The sequence below is a fragment of the Amaranthus tricolor genome, chromosome 13 (genome assembly GCF_026212465.1).
Source record: "Amaranthus tricolor cultivar Red isolate AtriRed21 chromosome 13, ASM2621246v1, whole genome shotgun sequence".
In the NCBI taxonomy this organism is placed as follows: Eukaryota; Viridiplantae; Streptophyta; class Magnoliopsida; order Caryophyllales; family Amaranthaceae; genus Amaranthus; species Amaranthus tricolor.
In genome coordinates this window covers 6,501,256-6,513,508 of record NC_080059.1, presented here as the reverse complement: position 1 = coordinate 6,513,508, position 12,253 = coordinate 6,501,256, and the positions used below count along the sequence as shown (strand labels likewise).

General features: G+C 28.2%; 1 protein-coding gene across 1 annotated transcript; it reads left to right on the top strand.

The window, feature by feature from the left end:
• The first annotated feature begins 1,921 nt into the window (after positions 1–1,921).
• On the top strand, positions 1,922–4,973 carry LOC130798159 (ethylene-responsive transcription factor ERF114-like). Its single transcript, XM_057661041.1, has 2 exons — positions 1,922–2,444; positions 4,074–4,973. The coding sequence occupies exons 1-2, from the start codon at positions 2,150–2,152 to the stop codon at positions 4,646–4,648; spliced, it is 870 nt and encodes a 289-aa protein (XP_057517024.1). The 5' UTR covers positions 1,922–2,149; the 3' UTR covers positions 4,649–4,973.
• Positions 4,974–12,253: the final 7,280 nt, after the last annotated feature.

Sequence of the window (12,253 nt, the reverse complement as noted above, 5' to 3'; positions counted from 1 at the left end):
AATATAGATATGACTTGTGCTTTCTCTTTTCCTTTGAATTTACACCTGAAATTTCAAACATATGAAAATTTTTAAAATTTTAAGTTGCAAATTCAAAAAACAAAGAAAATAATTTATAATTTATTCTCTTGCATTGTTTGTAATAATAACAACTACTTTCAAAGAGGCTTCATAATTATTAACAAGATATGTAACAATAATAATATGTTAAGAAATGGAGGGATTGAAACAAGTGAGAAAGGAATGAAAAAGGTCCACACGTTTTATCATGGACATGCAGTGGCATAGCAATTAGCATGCTCTCAACTTAAAGTTATAAGCTGAAACAGTATATATTATATTGGTGGACTGAACTCGTTACTGCTTTACTATTATTATCATTCATTATTCATTAGTTTGTATCTCTAATTATATATTGGCGAATTTTACTCATTGTTCACACTTGCCAAACTCAGCTTTGTTATTACACTTTATACTATGGTTTACTAGTACACTCATCTGTCCTACTCATTATACGTTATGTAGTAAAAATACTCTTACATCGTAAATTAAAGTGTTGTAACTTGAGTGTAATTAAAGATTATATGTAACTAAAAATTAAAGCTAAGTGTTAAAATATCAAACATTTACAAGTCTTTTTGTAGTCGTATCTTTAATTTTGAATTATGTTTAAAAACTTCTTTTCAAATTCAAATCCCTCATCTCACTTCACTGGAAGTAGGCCCCACAAACACTATATGGATCTAATTAGAAACACCTAATCTTAGATAAAAACTCACTTGATTTTACTCAACCAGAAGCTCTTATCCCCACGCTCTTAATCAAGGCTTCAAACCTTATAATCTTCACGGGATCTTGCTATGATCTCTCTTTGCTTCACTTACAACGAAATAACATAGGATAAGAAGAACACATGTAATTTCCCTTGAAAGAGAACATCCCTCGTCCCTAGTTTCTAATCTTTTAAAAGGAAATTACAGGTTGCTTTTCCTAACCTGTGATTCTTCCTTTGTGAGTAAAGCAAAAAGAGATCATAGCAATATCCAGTAAAGATCAAAGTGAGTAAAGGCATGATTGAGAGCGTGGAAATAAGGGCTTAATTGGTGAATGAAGCCAATAGAGTTTTTATCCAAAGATCAGTTTCATTTAGAAATATCCATAGCCATTTGTGCAATATGCATTAAGGATCCAGTATTAAATCCTTGCATTCAGTCACTTTGTTGGATTCTTGCATTCATTGGCTTAGCTAATCTTTGGGTTTATACATGGTGCAACATTATTATCCAATCCCTCACATATAATAGTAAATGTTTATCATCATTAATCTTTCACGGTTTCAAATTTCATTCGTTTGGAATAGTTAATGTAAATTTAAAAATTAAATATAACATACTTCACTTCATTGTAATACTACTCATAAATATAAAAAAGTAAATGTTTATCATCATTAATTTTTATTTAATTTCCACAAGAAACTCCAACTTTATTTATCATCCACCAATAAATTTTCGTGAAATTTGCTATGAAATAAAGGGCGTATATATTATTACAAGTTTTAAAACATAAATTGTTATATATGACAGTTTCATGGTGAAACTAGCCCTATATATGAGCTAGTCTAGTGAAATAGTCTAACTAGTACATGTTATGAGAATATAAACTTTTTATTGTAATATTATTTCACCAAAAAATATTCTCTCACAAAAATAACTAATTTGAAATTTATTTTTGGATAATTATTGTAATGAACTTAAAAGATGACTACAATATAAAAATAGTTAAACACTAAGAATAATTTTTAAGTGAAAAGGGGAGAAGTGGAGTTAGAGTAAAGTTAAAAGAAAATGAAAAAAAAAGGAATTTGATGACATTATAAAAGGACTCCAAAATATGCAAAGCTATCTAAAAATTAGAGAGCAACAAAAGTCTTAAAGCTCATTGTCTATTGTGCCTTTTAGACAACTCATTGTCTAGGGCCAATTTTTTCACTATTCACACCAAAACCAATCTTGAAAACACAAAAAACCCTAGAAACTTACTTTCTTATATACTAAATCATCTTCATATTCAATCATTTTTCACTCCCAAATAGCTAGCTCATACCAATTAATTCATTCAAGATACCTTAAACCACAAGTTAATTAATTTAATGGTGGATCCAAGGCAAGGAAAGAGGCCTTTTATGGCATCCAATGAATATGATTATAGCCAAGGTGATGGTGTTCATGGTGTAGATGATGGTAGTTTAGTTAACTTTCCGGTGTACTCGGCTCGATCTCAACATGATATGTCGGTCATGGTTCATGCCCTTGCTCAAGTTATAGGGAATTCAAGCCCTAGTAATACAAGTGCACATCTTGACAATCCATCACCTAACCCCACTCATGTACTTCATGCGAACCAACCTCAAACTATAGCCTTTCAACGTCTTGAAGTTCCACAAGGTAAAACTTCTATTTTTCTTGATTACTTAATTTTTGACCATTACTAATTATTATATATATTATATCATATTTTTTAAATTAATTGAGTATTACCTCAAGTTTTCATTGGAGTGACTATATTATGTGTACTCTATCAAGAAATGAGATTTGAATTTGGATACTATATCACGAAACAAAGTCAGTTTAAGCTAATGTTTAAGACCCAAAATAAATATTATAAAATAATGAGTGCTTTGGACTTGTTTATCATGTGCTTGATATGTATAACAGTACTATTCTAGCTACTTTATAATAATGTTTTATGGCAAGTTAAATACTATGATGTTTAGTGTTAATTACCTTATGTTGTTAAGGATATGGTACCTAAGTATGTATTACAGTGTGCATCAACCTTAAAAAGTAGTAAAATAGTAAGTATTTTTACTTGACAAGTACAATTAAGTATAATTATGGGGAAATACTTGTTATTGTTATTAGTTTGGTGCAAACTAAAATAATATGAACCAAGTCTATACAAGAATTTTATGTGATTGATTCACATTATATAAAGATGCGTGTCATACCCAATTTGCTCTTCTTAAGGCTTTATTCAGAATAATTCAGCTAGTCAAATGTTTCACACTACCTTACAAATCATCATTCAATAACAAGTGAGATCATATAATTGGAATTTAAAGAGATGATGTGTTTAGTGAGAATGATATGATGTGTAGGACTTGTTGTGCATAAGAATATGTTATACTTTTTAAATCATCTTGAATGGGTGTATTATTCAATTTATATATATCACGAAAAAAAATCTAAAAGTCGTATAATTGTATATATTTTATTTTGCTACAGTATATAATATATTTTGAAGTTTCAATCATCTATTTAAGTAAATTTTAATACCATATTATTTTGTCATGTTGATTAGTTAAATTAAACCCAAAATATGTTATATAGTAAAATAGGTCTTTTAAACACTAACGCTTCTTATATAATATACACATCACGTAGGGAAGGATCGGAGTAAGGAAGATGCAAAACTAAAATATAATACTTTTTAAAGGTTGTTCGTCATTATATTAATTAGCTTAACATGCATGCATGGCTCCTTTGCTTGATGAATGTCCCGATTCCTGCTTCTTGCATTATATATGCATGGCTTGGTTGACAATTTGGCATATGAATGATGAATCCTTTCGATGCAGTATAATTCAACCTTTTACTCAACAGCTCTGAATAATTCCACCTACTAATTAAGATCATTAGGTATATATAATGGGAGTAAATACATAGCAAATGTTGAATGATTATTAGATAATAATTCAAATGTGATATTATTCGCAGTGGATGAGTAAAAGTTCGGATTAATTTCCACAATTTTTCCTTTTATTAATTAGTGTAAGAAACTAAAAAAATCGGTCTAAACTCTAAGATCATGTTATTCAAATGTAAAATGTTTAGAATTTAAACTCTAATTTGCATTGGTGCAATTTCCTTATTACAAGCTATTTTATTAAATATCAAAACAATCGTTTTGAATTCATTTTAGAGTCGGGTCAAAATCGAGTTTGATTTCAAAGTCTAGTGCATATCAGGTCATCGAGTCACACGTATCTTTAATTTATATGAATGTGTCTGTAGGTGATGTAAGAAAAAGACACTATAGAGGAGTAAGACAAAGGCCATGGGGAAAATGGGCAGCTGAAATACGTGATCCTAAAAAAGCAGCTCGAGTTTGGCTTGGAACTTTTGAAACAGCTGAAGCTGCTGCTCTTGCTTATGATGAAGCTGCCCTTAAATTTAAAGGAAACAAAGCCAAATTAAATTTTCCTGAAAGACTCGTTCAACCCAACTTAAATGACTCTAGTGTTTACATGATACAACCACAACAACATCAAATTCTAATACCACCCCAATTGCCTAATAATAATAATCAAACTCCTCTTAATTACAATTTTATGTTCCCTAATTATGATGCGCAAACCCTATCTTATTCACAACATAATCCAAACTACTTATATAATAATAATAATAATAATAATAATAATAATAATAATAATAATAATAATAATCAAAATTATGAAGCTAATAATAACAATAATTTATCTCAATCTTCTTCTTATGGTAGTGACGATCATAGTTTTGGTTCTTCTGAAGAACAACACCTACAAATGTTTTTTCCAAGTTCTTCATTTTACGTACCCAAGAGCAGTTGATCATCATTATGATCAACTCAATATCCCGCTTAAAAATAGGGTTCTGGAAAGAGAAGGTAACGGACATCCATATCCCGTACCCCTAAAAAAGAGAGGACTAGGAGAATGTGGTCAATTTTATCGAAACAAGAGCAGCTGATCAACCCTAGCTATACTAAATATAATATGAAGGTCACCCATGAAAGCTTGTTTTTTAAGTTAATTATATATGTTAGGAGTATTTATTATCCTTTTGTTGCTTTTGTTTTCTATTGTATCTCTTATATTATTTTTGAAGATAGAAATCATAGCTTGGTACGTAATTAAGTTAATTAATTCTTACATTCCGATCCTAATATTATGTTTAATTCACTTTCATTTTGTATGAGTTTTTATGCATACAAATGGGTTAATTCCTTATTTGATAAAAGTACAAAATAATAAGTAGATTCATATAAAATCCATATAATTAACAAATATTGATAAAAATAAAAAAAAAATAAAAAAGAAAGTGAAAAATATAACAAGGAATTTGAGCCAGATATACTATTAAATTTGGACAAAAAGAGTGTAACATCTATATATTAAGTGGTTCGTTGTTATATAGCATTGTTGCATAAATTATAGAGCAAATGGTATTTCTTAAAGTTTAAATTGATTTTATTATAAAGAATACACCTTTATTTTGTATTAAACATTTTTAATATCTCCAAAATACTACAAAATGAGATCAAATTAGGGTTTCAAAAGCTTATAATACTATTTACAAAAAGCTTATATAAACTATCAACAAGGTTGATATTTAGTTAAAAATAAACAAGGTTGATATTTATGCAGATAAATTTAAATCGTCAAAATTAAACAATTCCTAAATTATTTTTTTTAATATTAGAAAATGTTGATGAAGTTTGAAAATGTTTGGAAAAACATGTGAACAATGAATCAATGTTATTGCTTAATAGTGTCCCAAAAATTTTCTTTGTCGTTATAGTTTAATGATAGGGGGACAAAATATTGAAGAGAGAAATATTGAGGTGTTTAATGGAATTGGCCAAAACAAGTCGGGTTAATTTTTTAACTGACTGGTCAAGTTAGACAAAATAAATAGTAGATTGGGCTGAATCAATAGCTCGTTTAACCTGTCTCTACCAGACTTGGACTACCGATGAGGGAAGAAGAGCACGTCGTACTCTATTGTGTGTGCCATGTTTGTATATAAGTGAGATCGAGAACGAATTAACAATAATGCTCGAGCATACAATCATGAGACAAAGAAAAACTGCAATGGCAAGTCATTCATAATTTGAGTGTCCTACCTAAATCCAATTCATGTCCATTTCCGTTTGCAAAATATAGAACAAAAAGCAAAAAAAATAGAGCAAGGTTAGGCCAAGACGACAAGAAGGTCCACAAGTAACGTTTTTTATTGCTATGCACGAGCAAAAATATAAGTAAAAAGGCATCTAAGAAGAATGAACAAGTACTATATGTCTAAAGAGGTGAACTTAATTGGGACATATTCAATCAAATATTAATTAAAATTATTGAAGCAAACTAAAGAAATGGCATGCTTTGTTTACTTTTTGCCTACCAAAAGTGGCAAATACTATGTAAGATGTCACTTGGTGTCTTTATGAGATTAACAAGTAAATCAAGAAAAGTAAATTGTTGTATCTTAATTATGTACCAATGTGATAAACAAACTCTTTTAGAACTCTTCAAATTTAGCTTATAAATTTGTAATTATAATTATATACTTTGATTTTAGCCTTGTGGGCCCTTTATTACCTCAAATCTCCAACTTTTTCTTTAAGGTTATCAACTTTGTGCATTTTCATAATTAGAAGAAATTATTGTGAATGGATTGAAAACATGATGACAAAAATAATTAAACATGAAATATAAACACCAACTGAAATATAGAGGATAATTAATTTTTTTTAAGTTGGGTTAATTTTTAATTACTTCATTATCAATCTGATTTTTTTTGCATGTGACAATCGATAGTTTTTAATAAAAATTATTAATCTTAACACTTGGTCCGCATTATATATGTACGCTTCATATAATCACAATTTTATTGAATTTAATTGTTTTATTAATTATTTAAACTTTATATAATAATAAGATAAAATTAATATCCTTAATTTTGCAAATAGTTTTTAATGATCGAATATATGCAAAATTGATATTTTGTACTTCACTGTAGATATGGATCGAGTGGGTATGGGGTAGAGCAACTGGATTTTGGGCCAGGCGGGTGGATATGGGGTGGGTAAGACTTCAAACCACCACCTATACACTACTCATAACGGGTAAGACTTTTCATACACATCCCCACTATCTACGAAATTCATATCCATAACTGCCTCGACTAGGACGAATGTGCTACGAAACTTGTATAATTATACCCATCTATCATCTCAAGAGATCTCAAACAACATAATATTGACGTACAAACTCATAAGTAAGATAGAAACTTGCAACCCAATGACAATCAAAATAGGATGAGAAAGATCGAACCTGACTTGGAAAAAAGAATATGAAAATTTTAAATTTATATAAGTTGAGATTGTAGACGACTGAGATGAATTGAGAAGAATAATTTATTTAAACAATCATAAAAAATGCCTATTAGTTCAGAGCTTCATGCACTCAAATCCTAATATTTAGAGATTAAGGCTTTAATGTTATTATTCATTTTTAAAAACTAGATTATCTAAAATTTAGAACAAATCTAAAAAATGGGATTATAATTATCCAAAATGATAAACCCTCCAAATTTATTGGGTTATAAAAAGTGTCTAAAACTTGATGATACCGAGACTAATTAAAACCGTCTCTTAAACGTGAAGGGTACGTAGAGATGTGGGAAGAATGAAATAAGTCGTTGAAATCGGCGGCAAAGTTAGAGCTACAAACTTATGAGAACAAATTACATAATTATTTCTTTGCTTCCCTTTTTGTTTTAAGGTTTTTGTATATATTGATCAGAATTCATATCGGAATCAGAACGAGCCAATTAAAGCCAAAAATCAAAATCGAGAGATACAAATCTTATCTCAGTTGAAAAAACGATCACTTTTCGCAATAAGATTTTGCGTTTTTGGTATAGGCATAACCTCTTTTCTCTCCTCAGCATATCGTGTATTCCCTTCGTTTTTTTTCAAATATCTCATTTGCTTGTTGAATACTATTTATCAATCACTCTTAATTTATAGTTTATTCTTAATCTATAAATTAAAATATAGTCATATGTGATCTTGTTTGATTCATCTCAACCTAAGATATATTAATATTTATTTTTTATAATTTTTAATTATCTCCAATTAGAGATATTAAAAATTAAATTAGTAAATTAATAAATATGTAAAAAGCAAATATAATATTTGAAAAGGAACGGAAGGAGTAGTAATTAATAGAACAATCAAAATCAAAAATCCTAAAAATCCTAATCAATCATATGTGAATTGTGATGATGATGATTTGAAAAACCATAGCGTATAAAATCTGCATGAGCGAGCGTGGCTGAGAATTAGGCGAAGAATGTCGCTTGCTGTGTCAATATTTACGGCGGGTGCCAACACCAATCCGCCGCCCATCTCATTTATGCTTCCTGTCGTTGACTCGTGTTTAAACTTTAAATTTTTACGGGTTTTTCGTTGCATGGTGAGAATTGATTTTACTTTGTAGATATATATAGATATAAAAACAATAAAGTCAACGATCAAAAAATAAAAATGCTTCAAATTTCAAAAATTAAAGTATAAAAATTTAATTTTGGCAGGTATCAATTTCAATTTAAAGCAAATTATATATAAATCGATTAAAACAAAAGCTTACTTGACTTCATCGAAGAAAAAAGAAATGCCAAATTGGTGTTGGTTCTAGCAAATCATCTCTATGCACGTGGTTTAAGACGAGTTGAGTTTGGTGGCCCTTTAGTGACTGCCTACTCGGCGTGGGGTGCTGAAATAGTCATTTTGATCGACTTTTCTTAGTTTAGTAATTATTTTTATTTTATTAACTTTTAGGTTAAAATTAGGTTAGTTTTATGTTTCTTCTCCCTAAATTAGCTCTAATATAAAAGGCTCTAAAAAAATCATTATTAATACTCACTATTCTTGTAAATTTTTCTTTTCCACGCTTTTCGTTTCTAGTCAATTATTTCAAATACTTTCATTGTTATTAAAGATAAGATATCAATAAAGTTTGCATTTTTATATTCAATTGTTCCTCTTCATTTTATATTATCATTATTTGCTATGTATTTTCATTGCTTTTATTATAACTAATGTCTAGAAGCATGTTTAGGTTTTTATTAGAAGTTTTTATGTCAGATTAGTGAGTAATTAGCTTCTAGGGTATAAGGATTGATCCCAATTATATTATGGCCTAAATTTATTGTAAAAATGTCTATGACATATGGTTCTATAATTGAAACAATATTAATTAGTTTTGAATTAAATATTATTTCTTAACCTTTCTGATATTGCGTAAGGTATGTTAACTTAGATTCAAGTCAAACTTAAGTTAAACTCTTATTAATTTAATTAATATAGCGAGAGCTTAAAATTAATAAAGATTACTTTTTATTATATATTTGATCCATAAATTATAAATATTAAGTAGTAATCATCGTTCAATCATAGATATCCTTGACCTTTAAATTATAGATATCCTCTACCTAGAGCTTTAATCATCGTTCAATTATGTAGTTTAAACCCAATTAGATGATTGTTTTAAATAGTTTTAGATATAAAATTTAATCACGGATCATTTTTTTTTTCACTGTGTGGTATTTAGAGTAGTGTAAAAATTATTTAACTAGCTTTTTTGTGTTAACCCCGTAGATAAATATACACCATGTGTTGACGATAAATAAAAAATTTCATTCACTATTTCTAATTATCTACTCACTTTGTACACAAATCCTAATATCATCTTTAAATCATATAAAAGAAATAGTAAAATACAAAAAATTGAAAAGTCTTAAGACATATCATTCTATATACGTCTTAATTTAATAATTACTTATTTTCCAGTAATTCTAATTTACAAGAATCATTGGTTTATCTTATCTATCCTTAAAAGAAAACAAAATGAAAAGTTAAAAACAACTGGTAAGTTGAATATGGAGAAACTACATGAAATGAATGAGAGACAACACTTATCATAATCCCACTAAATATTAGTTGTTGACTTATTACCCATTCGATTCATATAATTATATTAAATAATATGATATTTTTTAATATTTATCAAATAAACTTCTAAATATTTTCATATATTATAGCACTATAAATTAATACCCCTTCATACCCTAATCTACACATTCTATACCTATTTTCCCAACCTATTAATCCCTCTCCCTCAAATCATTCGATTCGATTCTCGTTGCCTTTTTCCCTGGCCCTTTTTCCTCAGCCTTTCATATACCGAAAAAATCCCAATGGCAAGAAAGAAAATAAAGCTAGCATACATGGAAATCGTGCTACAAGAACAACATATAGAAAAAGAGTAAAAGGTCATTTGAAAAAGACACGAGAATATTAATCTTGCGTAATGTTGATGTTTGTGCCATCATTTATAATTCTAATGACCAAACCTTTGTTGTTTGGCCTTCTTCCCTGGTTTATTCTCAAAAAATAATATCAAATTACAAACTACGATTAGAGTTGACCAGTTTGAATAGGAGAGTTGAAAAAGAAACATATCTTCAACAATGTGAAAAGAAAGTTAGTGAGCAAGTGATGAGACTACAAAAAAAGAATCAAAAATGGAGATGGAGAATCTAATGGAGATGGAGAATCTTATCAGAGAGCTTTTGTGGGAAAATCTATTTAAGTTAAACCACATCTGATCCTTCAAATCCTACGAAATGAGATTTATTTATAAGTGGCATTGGGATTCTAAAAGTTTGTTATAGAAATTCTTTATATAGACCACATTGTTTGTTATTGTCGTAAATCTAATCCTTTAATTACTACAAGGGCGATATATAACTGAATTGGGATAATGGAATTTCGTTATAGATTTTTTAAAATCACATTTTTTATTATTGTTGTACATCCAATCTCTTAAATCCGACGTGGGTGATGCCTATTCAATGGATGAGATGATGAAATTTTGTAGAAAAATAATGCTGTTTTTGTTTTAATTAGTCTTGCATATTTATGTTATAATAAAGTTTTGCTTATTTTAGTTTTTTGTTGAATGAAGCTTTTATTTCCTAAGTTCAAATAAAACATTAATTTATAGGCGAAGATGCTGGTTTTAGAAAGTGTCTTGTTAGTAATTTAAGGGATATTCTACAAGTTAGACACAAATTTTTGCAAAAACATTTGGATTTAAATTATCTTGGAAAATTTTTTTTTTGTCCTTGTCTTCTTCTTCCTTCATCTTCATCCATCTTCATCCACAAAATTGCTTTAATTTTTGCCAAAAAGTAACACTTTTTAAAAGTGTTACTTTTTCATCAAAACGTGTTACTTTTCGACCATAAAAATTCCATAAAAAACAAATAGTAACATTTTTTGCCAGAAAGTAATAGGTTCGCACGGTTCAAGTTATGCCAAGTTCGCACTTGAACTCGACCATATATGTATGTATGTGTGTGTGTGTGTATATATATATATATATACATATATATATATATATATATATATATATATATATATATATATATATATATATATATATATATATATATATAAACAAATAACTATGATGAAAAATAATACTCCCTCTAATTTAATTTAGTTGTCCCATTTAGTTTGGGCACAAATATTAAGAAAATAAGGGATCACCTAAAATAATAGACTCATGTGCAATATTAGGTGTTTTTAATATTAAGAATTGGAGGGGACCACCAAAAATAGTAAACCCACGTGTAATATTGGATATTTTTAATATTAAGAAAATAAGGACACCACCTATAAATATAGGTCCTAAAATAGAAATGGGACAATAAAGGTGAATTATCTCTATAAGAAAATGAGACAACTAAAAAGAATTAGAAGAAATATAAAGTAGTATAAATAAAATTCATAAATTGATGCTCTTCTCTAGGTCATAATAAGTCTTTTAGTGAACCTTATTTCTTCCATACGGTACCTAGAGCATATCCGAAATAGCTTATGACATAAAAAGAGAGAAATTATGTTTCCTAGACACTATGTGAGAGATGATGGATGAAATGAATAAATTTGATAATAAAGAATGATCAAAACTTAAACTTTAATGTATGTATTTTGCAAAGTCACAAAGAAAAATTTGATATTTTTCAAAATTTATCACTTCAAAAGCTTATTTTAGATATAATATTAATATTGGAGGTTGATTTATTTTTTGGATAATTTGTTAAAAATAATTTTAATTTTAACTTTTTCGAAATGGAAAAACTTAAAGTAGAAAAAACAAAAAGGAAAGACGGAGTAATTTTTTTAGAACACTCATTTTATTTTTTCAAAATTATTGACATCACTTAATTTTTTTCTAGTTTCGCCTTAATAATAAACGAGTTAAGTGATTAACAAATATATTTATGAATTAACACCTAGCTTGTGGCCATTTCTAGTCTTAATTCTCAATTATATCTCTCAATTTTTTATCAGAGCTGAAAAT